The sequence below is a fragment of the Cydia pomonella genome, chromosome 2 (genome assembly GCF_033807575.1).
Source record: "Cydia pomonella isolate Wapato2018A chromosome 2, ilCydPomo1, whole genome shotgun sequence".
Taxonomy (NCBI): Eukaryota; Metazoa; Arthropoda; class Insecta; order Lepidoptera; family Tortricidae; genus Cydia; species Cydia pomonella.
In genome coordinates, this window is record NC_084704.1 from 17,904,353 (window position 1) to 17,928,382 (window position 24,030).

The window sequence follows — 24,030 nt, forward strand, 5'->3', positions numbered from 1 at the left end:
AAGCTTGCATAGCAATATTTTTGCTAGCCTTTTAGACCAATTATATTGCAACGGTAATATATTCCAGGTCTAACTTCAATCGGAAAATATTTGTCATTAGTAATTATTACTCTCGCAAATCATACATTACGTATGCAGCGAGTATTCTTAGCTGACCTGATTTCGAGCTGTGAATGAACAGCTTCTTGGAATTGACATTGTAATATTAGGCTCGCTGTTTCTTGCAGCGTAGTTCCTAAATCCTCAAGTAACCGTAATTGCATGGGCCGACCTATTTTTTTTTCTCTCGGCTATGGCGTCGTCGCGGAGATTCTTTCCTAGATTTTCCACTGTCAATAAGTGGGTTTGTTGTCGTGATCATTTCAAATATTATTGTTCATATTAAAATAAACGGATCAAAATGAGGGATGTATCGTAACCAAGTTGAAACGAAAAAAGTTAAAAAGTATTTAAACAATATAAAACCAAATATATTTGTTTATCATCCAAGTTGATAATGGAATTCTATGTAAGGGTATCACTCAAAAATAAATGCAACGACTATACATATAGGTAGTTAGGTAGGTAATTTGCAAAAAATATAGTTAAGGCCGATACATGAAAAAATGGAATCGATATTTATTTATTCCATTGTGTTACGAAATTATCCACACATATGGTATTGTTAGACACGTATCGTATTTATTTCATACACATATAATTTTACAGCATACGGCGACACTTATAGGCATGAAACTTAAAAATAAAAACTGAATTTTAGTAAGACAACGCGATCAGTTAAATTATTAAAAATTTGCTTTGTTTGAGGAATGCAATAAATAGTTATTGTATAGTTTCTCTGCGTTCATTCTCGTGATAATAATTACATTATCCTATGGTAAATGAGTATGGATTTGCCAAGTGTATATAGGTGCGTCTTTAAACCAATACCTGAACATCTCCGTCCTAATGGTATCTATGCAGGTATATATTGTTTACTCCGAATTAGTCCTAACCCGCACAACACGCGCGACGTTGCGTGAGACGTGCCCTGAATTCTGAGCTATGTGCGAACTGCAGTATTAATAGAAAATTTGGCATAGTTCTAGTTTGGACAGCCATCATTGCTAATGACAGTCATGACGCACCAATCCCAGCATCTGGAACCTTATTTTGAAAGGTCGCATATATTTTGTATCTAAATGTCTGCAGTACCTACGTAATACATTAAATATATAAAGTTATAATATAATCAGAAACTACGACGCTAAAACGAACGTGCCCCCGCGCAACCTTACATCTGTCTGATAGGTACCTACTGTGCCCGCTAGATGTCGTATGCTATTTTACGAAAATGACAAGTTTCATAAAAGTAGCTCATTATTTTGTAACCAGTACTAATTCAGAAGCAGAACACACAGTTATGGAGGACAATACAATACAAATCCTCTTTATTGCACAACCTCTGAAAAAAAATGTACATGAAAACACATAAAAAACATGAAGATAGAGGTAAACAACAGGCGGCCTTATCGCTACAGAGCGATCTCCTCCAGACAACCTTTAGGTAGTGGAGAAATGAAACTTAAATTTACTAATTAGGAGGTGCAAAAAAAACTAAATAGCAAACTAAATTAAAACTAAAATACCCATTAAAATTTAAGTCTACAACTGTAAGACAATACATATACATACACACTACTTACATAATTATATACCTACACATATACATATATACAATACTATATAATTCTTGCCAAAAGTGATAACCAGTAACGCGGACAGAAACACTAAGGAAGGGACAGATAATAGTCTTACCTACAAAAGGACGAGGAGGACGTACCTACAAAATTGTCAAAACCTCATTATACACACAAACGAAGATACCAAAGTATTAGAAGTCCTTAATAAGGATAAAAATCCAGTTTTAGAAAAAGACCTGGTTCAAATCACAATTAGAATGATCATTTGTAAAATACATAAGTGTCTCATATCAACTAGAGATTTTACAGTGTCTACATTTGCCAGAAATGTGAAACGTTCGCATAGTTATCAAATTAACACTAAACTCTAAGAGTACTTAGCCGAACAGACATCAATGATTAGATCAACCTTATATATTTCAAGTCGTGTGCTTTGAAATGATGACTTTTTAGTATCACATGTGATGTGATGCAGTCGATATCTTCGGTGATGCGTCAGACGCCCACGGCTTGCGTCAGCAACGACCAGAAATTTACTGGATTTTTTAAAGTATTTTTTAACAACTACATATTAATAATTATGATATGAGTAGCGTATGCTAGTTTCTGGAAAACTCTACAGATTTTCCCAGTGATTGACTTGGTAAGAGAATACCTAATGTCATTATTTATAGGTAATCGCCATTTTTACCAATATTTATAGCAAAAATTGACACTGTTAAAACGCATATAGGTATGGTGGAATATATAATGCTAAAGGTCACAGGCAACGTAACGTTATTTTTATGTTTTATTTTTATTATGTTGTATGATCTCCACAAATTATAGAAAGTGCTGCTTGAAAATGCACAATCACTTAAAATATTCACCATATTATGCAACACCAGATTTTTTCGTGTCCACACTTATTTTTACTTTTACTATTTTAGAACTTAGTAACCGCACCGACATTTACTTCCTTTTTTTCGTCCGGTTAACGAAATAAATTTAACTGAATGGAGCTTTCGGGAAGTGGTTATTTTAAGAAGATCCGCTCCTTACGTTGTTTATTTTAATAACAGCTCCGATTGCCCTGAAGTTTTCACGTCCAGCGCTCGTCCGGGTTTGATGTCTAAATGCCGCGTGTCGTAGTAAAATAACACAACGTGACAGCAAACGCTTTATCAGTCTATTTGGATACTCATTCTGAGAAAGATTGCATATAAATTATAGTTTAACAAATAATATAGGTTGACAAATAATAATTTGTCGTCAGAGTGGACTGCCTACTGATGCGGCGTTGGAAATAACACGAACCCAATGGTCCAACGCATCATCGCAGTAGATAGTATTAATTAGTTTTAGGTATTTATTGTTTTTTTTTTTATATTGTAGTGTACAATATAAAAAACAATAAATACATATATAGATAGAGATAGATAAATAGTATTTTTGTATGTACTAACACTATATGGGATTTGTGCCCGAAATAAATAATTTCAATTTCAATAATCTAATAGCTCTATGAGTTGTAGACCTCAGGAACCCCCATAGCCATAACATACGTGATCTTTCGAAAATTCTACATTGTTTACTTATTGTCGAGTAAGAATTTAAATATCTAAATACCGCCAAAAGTAGAATTCCTAAGTTTCTGCATTTTTGGCCAAGAACTCAAAAAGAAGGCGCTTCCATAAACTGCGTTCCTTCCAAATGCGACCTGGAGAGGAGAAAAGCCGGACATACGAAGGCATCTTTGCTCAAGCTGAAACAAAAACCTTCGCTAACGCTCGGTCAAAAATACCTAGATTAAAATTAATTTTCTTTGTAAAGAAAAAAAAAATGCCTTTTGATAGCTAGAAATGTTTTGTATTTTAAGTGCTGCTAATACCTTTTTCTCATATTTATCACAATAGTTAATCCGTATTTATTTTAATATTAACTACATTGTTGCAGTAAAAATAACCGACCAAGTGTGAGTCTGACGCGCGCACGAAGGGTTCCGTACCATTATCTATAGAAAACGGCAAAAAAAAATCACGTTTGTTGTATGGGAGCCCCGTTAAATATTTATTTTATTCTGTTTTTTAGTATTTTTTGTTATAGCGGCAACAGGAATACATCATATGTGAAAATTTCAACTGTCTTACTATCACGGTTCATGAGATACAGCGTGGTGACGGACGGATAGGCCGACAGACAAACAGACAGACGGGCAGCGGAGTCTTAGTAATTGGGTCCCGTTTTACCCTTTGGGTTCCGTACACAAACACCATCATACTAAAAAGGGAAAACAAACAAGAAAAGAATTCAGCACGTAAAATAAACCAAGACCTTGGGTACGTTTGTAAAAGTCAAATATGCGAGTATTCACGTGTTTTTCACGATTAATTCAGGGTTACTAATACGAGGTTGTTTTTATCAATGATCATTGCATTTAGTAACCATTCTTAAAATCTGCGTGTGTATAAATCGAGTCTTTATTGTAAAATCAACTCTATGTTACGTTAATACAGTTTATAATAAACTTGTTGCAGCAGGACGGGTATAAGAGAATGCAAGCTATGTTTAAAACGTGTTATTTTTTACTCGATGCAGTTTTTCGGGAAAACTGGCATCGCTCCACGAGACGCGGGGGAAATTGAAACGGAGGGAGAGAGGGGGCGCCATCATGGTGCCAACTAGACGACATGAAACACTAGGTATAGACGGGCGGGGCCGGGGACCGTATGATCTACTACGTCATCTGATACAAGGATAAGCCCCATGGCACACGTTTATAAAACTGATGCTAAGTTTTAAAAAAATAATGAAAAAAAGGTCTGTGAATTATACGACAAACAAACGATATCTAAATAAAAACTTATCTAAACCAGAACTTATCGTTATCGTATCTCATTCTTCGAATCGGGCCGTATGGTTCTTATTGTTCTTTTTTGGGGTTTTAAACTTTTGGCCTCAAAGTGTGAAATGATCGTTTAGTATACTTAATTGACGAAATATAATTTGCACCCATTGGTCATAAAACTTTATCTTTACGAATACGGACAAAAGAGGTGTTAGGTGTAGTGGGAAAAACTAGTTATGATACTTTGTGTTTCTGTTATTAGGGAAATGCACTGACATAAATATACTACGTACTAGTCACGCTATCGAGAACAACTTATGTCCGCCATTTTCGGCGTTTGACGTCTGTCACTAAGCTTAAGAATAATAGCTAGTCAGCGGCGAAATTGTTATGACAACTGTTCATTTTCTGCCTAAATACGTACTGTAAAGAATCTAGATAACATTGATTAATTTCCATTAAAGTGTAATGTTTATTTTTATTTTGTGACACTGCCGATAATAAAATTTATAAAAATAGTCTTAAAACCTTTTGTGTTTAACTCTCGTACTCGTAGCAATTTTGATCAAATCGCGCTTATAACATAATATATTCTTAAAATATAATAAAAACACTTCATAAAATTACAAGTTAATAATTAATATATCATTTTTGTGTATGTATTCTACAAACAATATGGTAAATTATCATTAGTACCTCCGTGTTAAATCTGCGAAATGTAATCTATGCGCCAAAGAAAATGGCGTACCACTGCCAGTGTTTAAAGTGACGTTTCAAATTAATCTAAATAAGCTTAGAACAAAACATTTTTCGCAGTGGATTGTTATTATATTGCTTTTATTATGTTTCTAGATATTATTAAAATACATTTTCATAACGCATAAAGGCATTTTAGATTTTGATTATTTAAAAAAAAAATTGTTACATGTGTGGCATCTCGCCAGTAGTCGGAGACGTACTAAACGCAATGAAGTGCCGGCACTTCAATGAGGTGTGGAATCATTTTGCTGGAGATGCTGACTCTAGTACTATACCTCAATGGGTAAATTAAACGTTTTTTTCGACACGAATCGTATATATATTAAACATTTAAACAATAGACTACGAATCGAAAATTTGGAATACTAGGAAAACTTAGAAGTTAAAATGTAGAATAGTAACTGGGATCAAGATTGCTTAACACAAGTTACTGAAGTATACCTTAAGCAAAACAGGGTGTTAATTGTTATTTTACCCTATTGTAAAAGAGCCATTAGTGATAACATTCATTACTGCAAATAATATTTATTCAACTATACAGGAGTCGGCAAACTGCAGCTATGAGGCACGATTGCAGCTCTTCGAGCCACCCAAAAATGTATCACTTCAAAGTTCTCAAACGACGGAAAACAACATTTGCGACTCTTTTACCGACCCCTGCGGTAGCACCATGGTTCCATTTTTATCACTTGTCACTAATGTCACTATGCCCGTCACTTTCGCGTTTGCATACTTGTTAGAACGTGACAAGCATGGTGACAAATGATAAAGAGCCAACCATCTTAGCCCTACTGGTCTAGTAAATGAGAGAACCCCATACCTGGGGGCTTACCGCGAAAACCGAAATTCGCAAATTGCGGGGATCTTTTACTCTTACTAAGACGTAAGAGTGAAAGAGAAAAATGCCCGCAATTGACGAACTTCGATTTTCGCGGTTATAGCCCTGTACGTAATAACCCCTCATTATTTTACAATGGTCAACTTATTATCTTGCAATTTATTGCTCCTCTCATTTAAGTACGATGATTCCAGTTTTGTAACTGCCTCGTAAAATAATCAAGTACTTGTGGGTTCTTAATTAAAGTTACTAACACGGTAGAGTCAGACTAAGATAACTCTGCAGCAACTTTTATAGCACAGACGTGCAAGTGTTACTTAAAAGTCAAACTTCTATGAAATTATTACGTTAAAACATAACACTTGCACGTCTGAGCTAAAAAAATCGCTGCACAGCTATCTTGGTCTCACTCTAGGTATTTTCTGCCAAAATTAAGACATGTTTCATTCAGTAAGCATAAAGAGATTTGCTACATTTTATTTCAAAAAATATGTTCCGGAATATTAAAGACTGGCCAATACGAATTTAAAAAAGACGGTTTCAAAAAAAGTTTTTTGATTTAACAAATAGTTTTGAATTTTATTTGGGTTCCGTTTGTCACCCTTCGGGTACGAAACCCTATAAAGGTAGTCGGAGGGTGATAATGAAACATATGCAGGGTTTTATAAAAATAACCATGAAATTCAAAATTAAGCATAAATGCCTAAAAATAATGAAGTCATCCCATAAAAACCAATGTGAATGTTACGGCAGCTCGCGTGTTTCCGGTTGCGAAATGTTCTATTTCGACTGTTACTATTAGCAGAGACCAAGGTGTGCTCGAGTTGCAGTGCAAACAAACACGGATACATTAGACTTGTTTATTTTGGACAAACAATTAGGTCATACTTAATGAATCATGCACGAATACATCGTATATATGTTAGGTGTGTTCACGATACCAAAGGGAAGACAGTATAAATCAAATGGTCCATATTAAGTTACAAATGCAGTTTTTTGTCCAAATTGGCTTAAATCTTCCCACCAATGGCGAAGTAAGTATGTTAACCTAAAACCGTTTAAAATTGGCATCTTATTGCAAAACGAATGTGGAAAATGAAAAACCACATTATTGCTGAACAGCATCCTTTATTTTTTCTCTGTGTGTTCATGACATATTTACTAAACCACTGATATCCTCTCAGAAACCCTGATTTTTATTTATCATTATCGAAAAGAGACTTAATCCAAAAGTGGTAAATTGTTGAACAACGGCACCTTCACTCAATGTTTGAACAACGGCACCTTCACTCAATGTTATAGTCTTATGACCAGTGTTATAGACTTTGATTTGATTGTTGATTTAGTATGACTTGCGTCTAGGGGACTTTTTTCTGGGTTAGCCGTCTTATAGGGACGCCTATTGAAAGTCTTTTATAGAGGAAAGGTTTGTCTGGTCCAAGTAATAAATGTATCGTTAAGGCGCCCCAAAATTCACCTCACTTAGGCAACATTTTCTGCAATTGGCAGTGTCTGCAATGTCTGTCTATGGCCTAAATCGGATTCGGATGAAACAATAAAAATACTTTAAGTACTTATACAAAATATTACTAGGGCAGCGTACATTTTTCACTGCTTAGAAGATTTTGGGGACTATAGTTTCGCGAAATCATGTACAACCTTGCCAATCTAGTGGCAACCGAAGAGGTCAATAAATAAAAATATAGATTACAGTTTGGTAACAAAACAAATGTATTTGTACACGTATAGTGGAGCCGTTAATCACGTATAGTACGATGAATTTTACTGACAAATCACCCCCCACACCAAAAACCACCCCTTCAAAGTTTTATGGCGCCAAACACGACTGCACTTAGTTAAAGTACAATTATCTGTCCATTTACCTATGGCACATTTAAAAAAAAAACATTCGATAGCTTATGAAATAGAGAATAAATTTCAAGCATAATTTCACAGAGAATTTTCCACAATTACTCGAGAACTAATACAAGATAAAAATTGTCTTTTTTATTGTTTTCGAAAATGAGATCGTTGACATGTACTTTTTTTATTGTTAAATGATAGTACAGGATATCAACTAAAAGTAACTCTTTGTAAAACTTTGACGTAACTGGTGACCGAAGAGCTGGCGGCTTCCTCGCACAACGTATCAGTATTGCGATACAACGAGGAAATGCCGCCAGCATCCTTGGTACAATGCCTCAATGGCCTATTTTAGATATAAGCTAGTTATAGTAATCATCTGTATATATCCATTATGTATATTGTTATTGTCAATAAATAGATTACATAAAATATTAAATTACATGTTATTGAATTACGACTAAAGATTAAATATTATCAAATTTACTAAAAGTTGACATCAAAATGATAGACCTAGTCAAAATATTTCACAAGTTACACGAGTCCAAACACGATCTTCCAGGGATAGGAACCGGTTTTTTGGAAAAACTTTGAAATAAACATATATTTCGGTTTATTTTATACTCCAAATATAGGACTCTGTTGTGTTTTTAGATAACGACTTCGTATTATTAGATTGCCCAATTAGAAATGAAATAATTAACAAAGAACGAAAAAATACCGTTTTCGTTCCCATAGAAAAAAAACCGGTTTCCGATCCCTGCGATCTTCTGAAATTTTAATTAAACAACAAATTTACTCCCTTGTAATACAAACAGCTATTAAGTACTTACTCATCCAAAATGTTTCTAGGGCAACCCAAAAATTTTCATTGCTTAGAAGATTTTTGAGACTATATTTTGCAAAATCATATACAACCTTGTCAGTCTAGTACCAACCGAAGACGTCAATAAATAAAAATATAGATTACAGTTTGGTAGCCGGCCAACGCAGTTAATTTCGTGGGCTGGCCGACGTGGCCACTGCGTCAATCAGGTGATTTGACAAGATTGACCGTATGTAATAGGTATGTGGGTAATATATAGAATTATTTTTAATCGACTTCGAAATTACAAAAAGAGGAGGTTCTCAATTCGGATGTATATTTTGCTACCTCAGAACTCCGTCATTTCTCACGCAATTTGGATTTTTTTATGGAATTTCCTTATTTTTGTATGAACTATGTACTTACAGATTGGTTCCATTTACATAGGTATTTCAAATAAAGTTCTTTTTCTCAAACTTGCTATGAAATGATGACATGACTTACGTCAAATTAGGTCCGGAAATATTACATATCAGGTGGCATGAGTGAACATGATATGTAAAGGAATTTCATACAGCCTTACACACCTAGGACTGTAAAGCAACCTTCTTTGTTTTTTAACGTCAAATTGTGACGCGACGTCTTGGCTGTCAACCTACAAATAGTAGTAGATTCGTAGTTTGATTTTAGCTGTGTAAACCTACGAATAAAACCAATTGACTAATTTTTTTTTTATTGCAAATTTGAGAAAAGGTGAGAGTCAGAATGGCGGGTGTACCTAAATAAAATTAAATGAAAACCATACCATATTTTTGTACCTAATTTGTACTATTTAGTACCTCGTTTAAAAAAATTTGTACCTCACGGTACGTAAAGTTATTATCAAAAAACAGGTCACCCGCCATCCTGACAGTCAGAATGGCGGGTGTACTTTATTACGCTATGTTCCCGTGGTTATTGATAAATTCTATAAAAGCCAAATTTTTGTACCTTTTTTGTACCTTCATATTCAATTATAATATGAGGCATTTTATTTGTGCTTTCCCAGTTTTACTCATTTTATATTTTGCTTGCTATTACAATTTTGCAGGCGTTATAATTTTTCAAGTTATCGATTTAATTTTTAAGAAAAAACGCTAAGGTACAATTATTTTTATTACACCAGGATTTAGTACCTTTAATGTTTAATCTGTTAAGTTCAAATAACTCAGTAAATCATGCGATTCTGACTCTCACGAGAAAAGAACTATACAAATCTCGGCGAAATTCGGGGTTGCCGGCCGCGTACCCTATATTTATTTGGCTTGCAACTCTACGTTTCCCGGTCTCTATAGTAATGTACTCTTCCTTAATTTACTGATATTCTTTAATTAGCTTTAACTTGTCTAGACGCCTATGTTAAAATCAGCAAATTTTAGATTGTTGTTGTTTTGGGTTCCGTACCTAAAGGGTAAAAAGGGACCTTACTAAGACTCCGCTGTCCCTCCGTCCGTCCTTCCGTCCGTCTGTCGCCAGGCTGTATCTCATGAACCGTCATTGTTAGACAGTTGAAATTTCCACAGATGTTGTATTTCTGTTGCCGCTATAATAACAACAAATACAAAAAAGTACGGAACCCTCGGTGGGCGAGTCCGACTCGCACTTGGCCGGTTTTTCTGACAACCAACCTTATTAGCAAAAATGGTTTGCACCAGCTCCTCTTGTTGGCTGGTAGAATTGACTTTCAAGTGATGATTTTGAATGATAAATATTTAATAGCGTACATTTGGATTTGTAATGTTGTACAGTTAGTATTTTCCTAGCATTGGTAACTCTCGTGTTTTGAACCCCCGCAACGCACAAAATTCCACTTTTCGAACCAGCTACGCTCCCGATAAAAATTTTAGAGTCTTTCTCTCGCTCGCTTATTATCACGAGGAGTTAAACAACCACTTTGCCCCCTTGTAAAACAAATAAATATTTCAGTAGTTTAATAATCAAAGGCAAACGAAAAGTTAATTCACAGCCATTATTCGAGAAACGACCCATGAAAATCTAGTTAAACCTGCGTATGTTTAATACCTTATAGCCCGTGCTACAGTAAATACCAATTAATTTAATGAGCTTTTTAATTGTCAGACACTTCAAATAATGCGTTTTACAATTATTTGGGCCAACGACCACGATTGTCTCGCTGCCAATAGTGCCAATGTTTTGATTATGTAGTCAAGACTATTGAGGTAGAATACTAGTAGGTAAATAGCACTAGAAAAATGACAACAAACAATAAAATCACATTATTCATTAAGTTGAGTACCTAATCAGGTTCATAAAAAAAAAGAAAATTATGCGTAACAGTTAACACTAAAAACTCGACGTAGAAACCTTGCAGAGAATATTTGTTAACTTTTCATAAAAGAGCCGCGGACATGCCGGACATGTTTACGAGCCTCTTTACTTTGCACATGAATTAACTTCGTCTAGTAAATAGGGTTTAGTCTTTATCACATAACGTGTGTGTAATAATATTCATATATGGACAAAAAACGAAGTCCCTCTATATGCAGTAGTGATATTTAAATTTTTTAAACGGACAGTTTACAAACTATTTACCAGTATTACTTAACTAAGATGTTTGATTTATCTTGTCTACTTACATGTTTCTTTGATATTTCTCCATGATATATACTACTTAAGTTTTCATTGGTATATGGATAAAAACATAAATAGCAGTCGAATGACAATAAAATATACATGTATAATATGCGTTTGTGTTAGCTGATGGACATACTGCACTCAGAAGGACTAAGTTTTTTACCAACACAAAATTTTTGAACACACTAAGTAGCAGTCCTACTACCTACTTGTAGAACCCAACATTAAAAAAATACATACGTCGTATAAATTGTAATACCCTACTTTTCTCTACTTTGACTTGTCCGATTTACTTTAAAACATATTTCTTTACTAGACTACGTCGATCGGTGAATATATGTACTTCGTAACAGACAATATAATCATAGTAAAAAGCAATACAATCTATTATTAGTTCAGAAAAACTCACCTTGTAATAACTGAATTGTGAGCTGATACTCTGCTAGCTTCTCGTCAACGTAGCCTTCCTGTGACTGGCTGGCAATTATCTCTGCCGTGGACGGCCCTCTCTCCTCCTCCTCCTCGTATATCATCGGCCGCGGGGGCGGAGGTGGCTCCAGCGGAACTCCCGCGTAATCGTACTCCCGTACTGGCTCATACGGAGACGAGTAATAATACTCCGGGCTCTGACCCAACGTGGGAGACATGGGATAGGGCGAGATAGAGAAATGTGAGCTCGGAGATGGAGAGTGCGGCCGGAAAGGAGAATGCAATGGCCTGAAGGGTTTAGGTGACGGCTGTACTGGTGGTGGTGACACCAGGGCTGTAGAATGCCGAGGGCCAGAGATAAGTGGGGGAGGGCTTGGAGCCCATGGTGAGGGGGGGCGGTAGTGGAGGGGGGACGGAGGGCCTGGGGGGCGCGCGCGTCCGTGTCCCGGCGGCGGTTGCGACATCTCGCGGATTGAATCTTGTCAACCCGGTGTCACGCCGATATCTGCATCGCTGAAACAATGAACATGAACATTAAGATACTTGGCAATATTATTATAATATTCGTGATTCACACATTTTTTTTAACTCTCATAACTTGGATTAGGATTATACCAGATAAACAAAATTCTCGAGATATAATGTCAATTGTCGAACTATTAAGCATTTTTTTTAATTACATAATAGTTCTTATACTTCAGATTTTATTCATACCTAAAAAAACCCGATTTCGTCACTAACTAACTCACTCACTCACTGATTATCATCAAAACCCTTACGGTACTTCCTGAAGTCCTAGGAAGCTGAAATTTGGTATGTAGGATAGTATTGGTTGAAATTTGATATGTATGTAGCACAACACTGAGTAGGGTCTAGTATTATTTGGCTGCGGTTTTCTGTAAGGTGGAGGTACTTCCCCAGTTGGACTCTGCTCTAGATCTGGAATGACATCCTCTGCGCTGTGCCCTACCACACAAAGCGAGATGACATTCACAATGCCCATAACTCTCTTTAGAGTTTGTAGAGTTAGAAGCTTGGCTCTACAAGAGATTCGATAACTTTTTGACAGTGCGAACCTTACTTATGGTTTCGTCTTGGCAACATTTTACATGAAAATGTTTTTGATGGGATTATCTTTACTAAAAATGGTTTGGTACTCGAAATGTGAATCCTGTTCAACCGAGTGCGCTCTTGAATTTTGCACTCAATGCCAAAACGCTCTGCTATTTAGCTACGCTAAATTTAGTTGAGGCTCGTAATATCTTCTACAAACTTCACAAAACCATGAAACCAGCAACAGCGTGGCAACAGTAAAATTTGAAACTACTATTATCACTACACACATAGCAGCGGCGGTAGAGCCGCAGGAGCAAGTTTGTAGATTTGTTTATAGTACCGAAACGATCGCGTAGCGGATATTTTCGGATATTCCTAACCGAAAGGGTTACGGCCATTAGGAGCACGAGGTGTGGAACAGATGCCTGGAATGTTTATTAGGCTTTAATCGGTAAGTGAGTCGTTAATGGGAAGTTTAATAGTGTATATCTGTAGTTCAAAGCAGAGTCACAACACTCACGACTACCTACAAAAATAAAAACAATCTCCACTTTCAACACAGAGAAAATCTTATAAAATATTAGATTGATTTTATTCTGATTCTGATTACCTTTGAAAGTTTAGACTTAAGTCTATTGACCGAGCAAATCCGAAGGGTGAACGAAGCGTCTCCGCTTCGGCTTGGGCAAAATTGTTTTTGTATGTTTGGGTGTCAAACTCTACACATCGCATTTCTCAACCGATTCTCGTGAAATTTTGTGAGCAGGTTCGACAGTGATAGGGATTATTTTTTGTAGATTCAGTTTTTCGGTTTTTTTTCAAAATTTCGGTTTTTTGGGTGTGGGTTCGCGAATTATACAGCACAAATATCTACTAGTCTAATCCGCTGCAGCTGACATAAAGTCACATTATTTATTAAATTTATTTCTTACTCAATCTAAACAATTTAGAAAGAGGACGGAATTAACTAGTTTTACTTTTGACTAGCAGCATAAGCATCAAGAATAAAACATTATGTAAACAAGCAGATTGTGAAACTGATATTTTTAAATAAGACAAAATTCAAAATAATTTTGCTAATAACGGGCTTGATTAATGTCACAATATCATCATCATCATTTAAAACTTTATTTATTTTTTGTTTGAGCTTATTTAAATAATGACATTGACGTCTAAGCGATACGCTGTGCTTGCAGTGCTAGATGATATTCTGAAAGACATAACTATTTTATTAATTATGTTGGCCTCAGGCCAATGTCATACACGCAACTAAAAATAAACGTTCTAGTAACTTTTTGTTCGGTTTCAGCGAAAGTTTGGGGTCAAGGAAACTCTAGGAGAAGAAAGAGGATTGAAATAGTATATAATCTCCTTAACATTTTTACAACTGGATTCACATTCAATTGGTATAATGGCAATGGCATACAATATAGACAGTTGTAATAATTGTATACCTATTTATACATTTTGCTATATATTTTTCATGTTACTGTAAATACTGCAGAAATGTTGTATAAACTTGGAAAAGCTCTCGAGGCCTACTTGCAGAAAAAAATTGAATTTTGAAAAAGTAAGTAGTATATTGTAGATCTTGTTGTGTGTGAAACTTTATGCATTTATGACTTTTCCTCGAAAATGTACATAAAAATATTGCTGCCTATCTTATTGAAACCAGTTTTTTTATAATCTATTAATTCCATGTTGTAAATTTAAAAAATATAAATTTAATAAAAAATATGCAAAAAAAACAATGTAAGTATTTATTATGCCACTTCGTTTTAAACGTGTTTAAAACTGTACTTTGTTTGCAGTGGGTATTTTTCGCATTTGATTTAATATTAAGTCAACAACCCTTTTAGCCATGACCAATCTATAATTACGTCAAACCGAACTTCGTGACAGTAGTCGCTTATGTCTTTGCATATACAAAGCCCGCAGAAATAACAATAAGAATGAAGTAAACGCCAAATGGCGTAACCGGCGCCGTTTTCTCTGTATTGTCACACGTGGCCGCCGGCCAAACGGTTTTTGGTATAACAAAAAACAGTGTTTGGACAATGCACCCATCCTGGCTTATCTCCAAGCGTGCCAACATGATGTTATGTAATCCATAATTATGGATGCCAAGCTTTAAAGAGTTGGCGATATAATGGATAGCAGCACATGATAGTAGGTAAAGGCTTTTCGCCCTGACGTAGCACAGACGAAATAAAAAAAAATGTTTAGGTTTAGTGGTAATGACTACACCTAAACAACCAAACCAACACCAAAATCCGGTTGGTGCGATCCTTTACGGTGCTCAGACGTGGACAATTCTAACTTGCGAGAGACAAAAGATTAACGGATTATATTTAGTGCTGGTGCAAGTGGTGCATGATTAAAAAAAATCTTGGATCGCGATATGCACCTATTAGTCAATCTTTTTGCAATTGTAATTAGCAGTGAATTGTAAACACATTTCGGCCACATAGTTAATGCGAAAGGGAGATGACAGTCAGGAGAAAGTTAAATAAATACATAATTGTTGGGAACTCCGAGCGCAACCGTATAGAGGCAAATCTCCGACCAGGGTGGACTACGAGTAGATTGTAGAGAACGCTATGGACAAAAGGAGAACAAAGGAGATGTATCGAATATCATACATAAGATGTGTAGAACACCAGTGATAACGAAAATCCTTCATAATGTTCGTATGTACTATATACATACGAACATTATGAACAGCCAGCCTATAGCTTTAGGTAAATACTACATACAAATATATGTACGAATTTATGATTTTTTTTACGGTTCCGTACCTCGAAAGGGAAAGAACCTTATATGATCGTTTTGCTGTCCGTCCGTCTGTCCGTCTGTCAGTCAAGACCCTTTATTTCGGGAACGCGTGGATGTATCGAGTTAAAATTAAAACCATACTCAGATCTACAGTCCTTTGAAGTTATAAAAATTAAACTTCTAAGTTAACGCAAAAAAAGATACGGCCCTTATGCCCCAAATAATGTATATTTGACACTCTCGAGGGATTGAATCAAACCTTAAAGGGTACTTTCCGTTGACTTAGAATTTTAAAATTTGCCAAGAATAACGTCTTAAGCGCTGGTGGCCTAACGGTAAGAGCGTGCGACTTGCAATCCGGAGGTCGCGGGTTCAAACCCCGGCTCGTACCAATGAGTTTTTCGGAACTTATATGCGAAATTTCATTTGATATTTACCAGTAGCTTTTCGGTGAAGGAAAACATCGTGAGGAAACCGGATTTATCCCAACAAGGCCTAGTTTACCCTCTGGGTTGGAAGGTCAGATGGCAGTCGCTTTCGTAAAAACTAGTGCCTACGCCAAATCTTGGGATTAGTTGTCAAGCGGACCCCAGGCTCCCATGAGCCGTGGCAAAATGCCGGGACAACGCGAGGAAGAAGAAGAGCCAAGAATAACGTCTTGAGTATAGGTACTAAAAGTACAGGGAAACATCAAAAAACTATAGGTACATTTGTAAATAACAAGTTAAAACTGTACGGATCCCTCGGTGGGTGAGTCCGAATTGCACTTGTCCGGTTTTTCTTTGTAAGTATTCGGTTTGTTTAAAGTTCTATTAAAAAGTCCAAATATATGGCTGTAACTTCTGAACTCTTGTAGTGCTTCCTTTGAACGGTACAATAAAGAACTTTGTTGTAAAATTTTGTGAAACTCAGAATTGTAACATTTCAGGGATGTTGTTAAGAAATACTTAACTCTTTACCAAGGTTTCTCAAACCAACAACAAATGTAGCAAGGGTGTGGTTACCGTTACGGTTTTTACCTCTGACGCAACAAAACAGTATGTAATATAGGTATATAGAGTGAGAGGCTGTTTGTTTGTGCACAAAGAAATTGACATATTTCTCCTGACTAGATGGGTAGATAGATCAGCACGGATATGATGGTTGTTCTTGTCTACGTTACAGCGTGATAAAACGGCGTCCGTCACTATCAACCGCTCGGTGTTAAAATGTGACGGTTATTTCATCACGTGGATAAATCCATCCATAATACACCTGCAGGCAGGGGGCGTAGCAAGTTAACAATCGTTTATAGACAAATGTCAATCGAAAAGTTAAGATGTGGCGGAATGACAAATTCGACAAAAAATCACTTCTTCATTTATATATTACAAAGTATCGATTGGTATTTTCTACTGGTATAAACGAATGCCAAATCGCTAGGCCCCCTGAACTCACTTGATGGCACTGTAATAAATAATAATTGCGTTAAGGTTGTATTTTAAATTGAAAAAAAGGGAAATAATGATTGATAAAGGTCTTTATTTGGAGCATTGCGTTGTATGCGAGTGAGACATGGACACTGAGACAAAAAGATAGAAAAAGTTTGAAAGTTTTGAGGATGGAAAGGATTAGCTGGACTGAGAGGAAAACGAATGAAGAGGTGCTGAGTATGATAGCAGAAAAACGATGCTTATATATTAAATACAATAAGAAATAAGAGAGGCAAGATGTTAGGACACCTGATACGGCATGACAACTTTTTCCTAAACATCCTGGAAGGCAGGATTAAAAAGATAACTGGTGAAGGAAGGCCTATCATTACTTATCTTAGCCAAATAAAAAATAATGCGTCGGATGAGGAAATTAAAAGACTGGCACAAGAAAGAAGTGTCAAAACTTTGTAGCGATTACTACATTTAAAGATCCTTTAGATATCACAAGCGGTGGTGGCCGAGTGGATATGGCGTCCGACTTTCAATCCGGAGGTCGCGGGTTCAAATCCTGGCTCGTACCAATGAGTTTTTCGGAACTTATGTACGAAATATCATTTGATATTTACCACTAGCTTTTCGGTGAAGGAAAACATCGTGAGGAAACCTGCATACATCTGCGAAGAAATTCAAAGGTGTATGTGAAGTCCCCAATCCGCATTGGGCTAGCGTGGGGACTATAGCCCGAGCCCTCTCGCACATGAGAGGAGGCCTGTGCCCAGCAGATATCTTCCTCCATTTATATACCTCCCTAAGATTTGAAAATTTAAGTTTTCTTTTAAATGAGGAACAAGTATTCCAATTCTGGGAAGCATAAAAGGAACACTCTTAAAAATTAAAAACACCCTTGGTAACGGTGTTAAGTGTTGATGTGTAAACACTAAGCCCCATTTTCTGAGCATTTGTTTTCTCTATAATACCACCTACCTATCGAATCTATTTCAGCGCATTTTAGTTTGTTGCTGCATGCCCACGCGCACGCCCACAGCGATTTGCAAACATTTTATTGTGTCTGACTGCTCCATCATAATCTTTCGTCATTTTTAGTGTTATGCCATTACAGTCTAGGATAATGGCAGGCATGTTATGTATCATTGCTGCACTGTAAATTCGTAGATGAAAAATAGACCAACAAAAGTGTAGGTGAATCATAAGCATATTGTAAAACAAATGTTTCCTCTCATGTCAACAATAGATACTTAACATCTTATGTGCATTTAAGGATTGCCTGGGTGTAAGGGTTTGATCAGAAAATTAGGCTTTATAGCCCTTAACTTAGGGTATGTCCACAGGAGAGATGTGAAACTATTTTATGAGCATGACAGGTATATGTACGTTTCAATAGTTTGTCGCACTGAATGTATATACGTAATTTCTTAGCGTAAGTTTCGTGAAATAAATAAGCATTAATCATCACAAACCCATGACGGACCAACCCAATTACGCCCTTAACTAATAAAGACCTGAAAATTTTCTACTTTTTTGCTTACAGGGTCTGCCCACGATTGCGCCTGCGAGGAATGATGTAAATGATGATTGATAAAAACCCTCAAACTATCTCCATACCAAATTTCATCTTAATTGGTTCAGCGGTTTAAGCGTGAAGAGTTAGCCAACATATAGACAAACAGAGTTACTGTCGCATTTAGGGCTTGAGCACAAATCATGCGTGGTTTTTTCGGAAATATCAACTGTATCCAAAAAAAAGTGAACCCCTGATAACTGGTCTACCTCGTGTACAAATTGCAGTCACATAGTACAATTCGGCGACCATCAAACCTCAAACTCAAACAATTATCTCCTACGAGTACGCCAAATCGCTAGCGCAATAAATCATACAGATAACATTAGACAAGTTTTTTTTGCTTTGAGCTAAATTCGTCGATTAACGCTGAAGTTGCAGCTCTAAATTTAGAGAACCAAATGGCTCTAGCTTCTCGAGAACGACGTTTGACTAATGATGAAAAAACGTATCGACGTAACTTGACTGACTAAACGTTAATGATGGACTCTTTTGCCTGGAATGGGCCTGGAATAATACATTTGACGACGAATTAAGAACAAGGGAGAACTTAACGACAAGGTTCTGTACACTATGAAAATGGAATCCCACCGAAAACATTGTCCTGTAAAATGTTGCAAAGCTGAAACCATAAGGCTCGCACTGTCTAAACAAAACGTTATCAGATCTCATGTAGAGCCAAGCTTCTAACTCTACAAGCTCTAACTTCACAAACTCTACACCTTAGTCAAAATATGTGGCTTGGCCATGTCGTTAACGAATACTAATACTAGCTACATACCAAATTTCAGCTTTCCAGGTCCTCGGGAAGTCCTGAGGAAGCTGAAATTTGGTATGTAAGCTAGTATTAAAAAGGTTAAGGGTAGGTACTTACCTACCCTAAAAGTTTTCATGATTATCGGTGAGTGAATGAGTAAGTGAGTCAGTGACGAAATCAAGGTTTTTATAGATATCAATAAAATCTAAAGTATATTATGTGTAATTGAATCGGCAAATACGAAATGTATTCGTAGTTCACGAGAATTACATAAAATTCCCAATTTCAGTAGGGATGTTGACTGACATGTTAAATCAACTTCGTTTTCATGGTAAGAAGTAAAATATTGTAATGGAATAATTTTCTTTATTACTTATTATTTACAAAAACAAGGATGTCCCTAAAAACTCTAGGTAGTAGCTCAAAGAAAATAACAAAACTATAAGCAGTAAAAGCTTGTCGTTTTCTAAATAACTCTATTGTCCCCGATTTAACGTTCGTTTGTAGTAGACAATACTCGGTTAACAATATGGCGGAGAAAGCGCACCATACAGAAGGGAATAAACGAAGTCATAAAAGAGAAAATTTAGTGTTCCGCCACAAGAAAATTATAGGGACACTGAAACTATGTGTTAGTTGCGAATATGTAATGGGGGATACAGGTATTGTATTATTTTATTAGTTACTTAATTTCCTTACGAACACAAAAATCGTACAAACAAATAGGTTTATAGGTACACGTCGTCTATATAAAAAAAATTCTAGTAATAGTTCGTATGGTCTTATTCGGCAAAAAACATTAGGCATATGGCTTATCCAGGGACGACAAAAAGGGAGGTTTTGGATTTGTCCATACTTTTAAAATTTGATGGCTAGATAATTTATTCATTTAATCTTTATTGCACAATACATTAATGTACAAATGGCGGACTGAATGCCTTAAGGCACGTTAATAAGGTAAGTGTGTGATTTTCCCCTGGCTCATTCTTAAAACCCAGGTTTTATTGTATTTGAATTAACAAAAGATGATTTTTATCGTAGCACAGTGTTCCAAGATCGCTTGGGAATGGACATTTTTTATGGCTTTGCAGATCGACGTGGATTCTTCTTCCTCGCGTTGTCCCGGCATTTTTGCCACGGCTCATGGGAGACCACTTGATAACTAATCCCCAGAATTGACGTAGGAACTAGTTTTAGTTTTTACGAAAGCCACTGCCATCTGCCCTTCCACCCCAGAGGGCTAGGCTTTATTGGGATTAGTCCGGTTTCATCAAATGATAATTCGTACATAAGTTTCGGAAAGCTCATTGGTACAAGCCGGTGTTTGAACCCGCGACCTCCGGATTGAAAGTCACACGCTCTTACTGCTTAGTAATATACACCCCCTGTCAATTCTTTACAGATTTAGAGAACGCAAAAAATTAAGTTGGCATTTTCCGGTTGGTACTGAAAAGGATAGGATAGGATAGAATAGTAATTTTCGCTGCTTGTAGATTTATTAAACAGTACTCTTTTATCATTCGAATGCATTCAATTTCGCTTGATTTGAGCTTTTTAACGAGCGTCAATAGTCAATACTAATAGTTAATAGTAAAAAAAATGACACGGGGTATATACTGCCGGTGTTTGAACCCGCGACCTCCGGATTGAAAGTCGCACACTCTTACCGCTTAGTAATATACTCGTACTTACACCCCCTGTCAATTCTTTACAGATTTAGAGAACGCAAAAAATTAAGCTGGCATTTTCCGGTTGGTACTGAAAAGGATAGGATAGGATAGAAAAGTAAATTTCGCTGCTTGTAGATTTATTAAACAGCACTGTTTTATCATTCGAATGCATACAATTACGCTTGCTTTTTAACGAGCGTCAATAATCAATACTAATAGTTAATATTAAAAAAATGACAGGGGGTATATACAAGGCTTTTAATAACACCATCAAACCACGTCGATCTGCAAAGCCATAAAAAAATGTCCGGTCCCAAGCGATCCCAGAACACTGTGCGTAGTTATAAACACTTTTAATCGAATCAAAAGTAGATTATTTCCTAGAATTAATTCCCAGCAAGCTGGACATTGTTCTAATACCTTCATTTGGTCCTAAATGCGAATAATCCGTGTTAACGCAAACCCAGGAGGTGTGGATAAATGTTTTCTATTTTTCAGGCTTTTTTTAAAATTGATATCTGAGGATTTGAAAGGTACCTCAAAGATAAGATTTAATAATATGAATTCGTAGACAAATTTGTATTTTTTTTTTGTATGATCATGTTCAAAAAGTCCCAAAATGCTTTTTATCAATGTCTGATCCACCAAACCTAGCTAGTAGTGATATTGTAATTGATGGTGGGTTCGTTCTACATCGAGTGGTTTGGTAATCCAAGGAAAAATGTATCTCCTAAGGCTCCCAAAATGTATGGACACTACCTGGGATTGCACAAACTCGGATCACAGGAATTTAGGACCAAACGAAGGTACGAGTAATAAAACGATTCCCAGCTTGCTGGGAATTAATTCCTTAAAACGCTTTTTTATTGATCTAATTTGTTTGGCCTATTTCCATAATGGACCATCTACTAAGCATGATAGTCAAATGTGGTACAACAGTTTTTGTAACAAACTTTGCTAAAATTGTCCCCTGGCGGATGGGTTAGAATAGCAACAAGAAATAGTTGATCGACCTATATTATGATATATGTCACTCTCACCCACAATTGAGGTAAATCTTATGCCTCACATTTCAAAATCTATTACCGTTTACGTTCGAACATATCCGTCGAATATAAAAAAATTACACTCTTTACGTCAGTCGGGTATAGTGCAAACCTTACTTTGGATTAGCGCTCTGGAACGCTGCCACAAGAACATTGAGTAAAACGAAAAATTACCTTCGTTCTTACGTTAAAAATAAGAAGATTTAAGTCACGAGGGCAAGGTTAGTTTGAAACGTCATTATGCGATTCTGGATCTTTATTTTTTGCAGTCCTAATGCTCCTGATAATTAGTAACATCACTAGCAACACAAAACCTTTCAGATTTGTTAAAACGTATTTTTTTTTTAATAAAACCACATTGGATGCACAATTTTTAGATTTCCGTAGCCGTAAAGTTAAAACCTAACTCTAAAAACTCGTCTATACTGCCTATGGCTTTGTTTATTGTCTGTTGCACTACGTGGTTCCTTTAAAGGTAACCACTGATACGGAAAATCATGCCAGAAATGAATCTTATCTTTAATTTTAGTGCCTGTGCCCAACTCAAATTAGTCAGGTACACAGAAACAGGTATCTTAAATGAGTCTGTAAAACTGTAAAGATGAAAGTTCTAATGTAAAACTAAATCAGTTGTTGAATGTCTGCGTTGCATGGCACTGAACAGGAAGCGAAAAATTATGATGGCATCCAAACGATATTTTTATTTACAACATAAAAGCACGCAACGTTGCAAGATGTCACCATACGCTTTTGTCGTAAATCATAATTTGAATGATAAATGAGTCAAATGACTAACCAACACATAATTATTAAAAAAATACGATCTTGATTTAATTCACTGTTCAAATTATTTATGAGTCATTGTGATACTCGAAATAAATGAAGTTTATTTAAATATTAATAAATAAAAACGTAAATTTAAAAATCAAGCTGGTATCTGCGCCTGCACCCTGCAGGTACCTCCGTAGATTCGTACTGACACTTGCACACGCCAGTGCAAGAAACTGAAATAAGCCAATTCAAATAAATATTACTATAGGTATGTACAAATGACAATAACCAGGGCCCGTACATGTCATGCCGTATGATTCCGATTAGTCTTTTCGAAATAATTAATTAGTTGTCACTCTCTTTAGCTAACTGATATAGATACTTGACAGTCAGTATAGAAACGTCTAACTGACTTTCATCATATTGATACTAAACTAAATAATAGATTATTAGCCAAGAGCAGTACAGTTCGCACCAAAGCGAAGCAAAAATTAAAAATATGTCAAGTGGGTTAAAATATGCAATTATACAATTTCGTGTCAAACAATACGATAAACAATAGAAAACAAGAAAAAAAAATATCATTCATCCATCATCTCACAGTATTTCAGACATTCACGACACACATTTACCTATCTGCTAGCAAACACATCGCAGTCAGGGGTTGATGACAAGAACGCGTTAATCGTCCTGAGGGCTCGGAGAATTGGAGAGTTTCTGCAGGAAATTGTACGCGCAAGAGGAACGGCTAAAAGACTAAGGGCACCGCGGCCTGAGCTGGTTCTTAGGCACGAGCGGTACCGAAAGTCTTACAAGTCTTGACACCAAGACGGGACAGTCACTGTTTCCCCTCAATATGCTACATATATGTGTCAAAAACTTGTAATTACGCCTAACTTCCAGAGAGTTGAAGACAAGTGATCCAAGCAAGAACTTGTAGGTTATAGATAGTACCCATGCAAATTACCTTAAAAATGCTTTTTGTACTCTCTCCAGAAGCAGTGCATAAGTACTCTCATGAGGGTTCCAAACAACTCCCGCAGACTCGAGTTTGCTACGAACCAGTGATGTATACAGGAGCCTAATTACGCTTTGACTTCGGAAGTCACGTGAACTCCTGATAA

General features: G+C 36.2%; 1 protein-coding gene across 1 annotated transcript in view; it reads right to left on the reverse strand.

The window, feature by feature from the left end:
- LOC133530486 (muscle-specific protein 300 kDa-like) overlaps positions 1-24,030 on the reverse strand; it is a 188,502-nt gene that overhangs the window by 158,472 nt on the left and 6,000 nt on the right. Inside the window, 1 exon segment of the mRNA XM_061868397.1 lies at positions 11,818-12,350. Coding sequence (XP_061724381.1) covers positions 11,818-12,301 — 484 coding nt within the window. The 5' untranslated portion in view covers positions 12,302-12,350.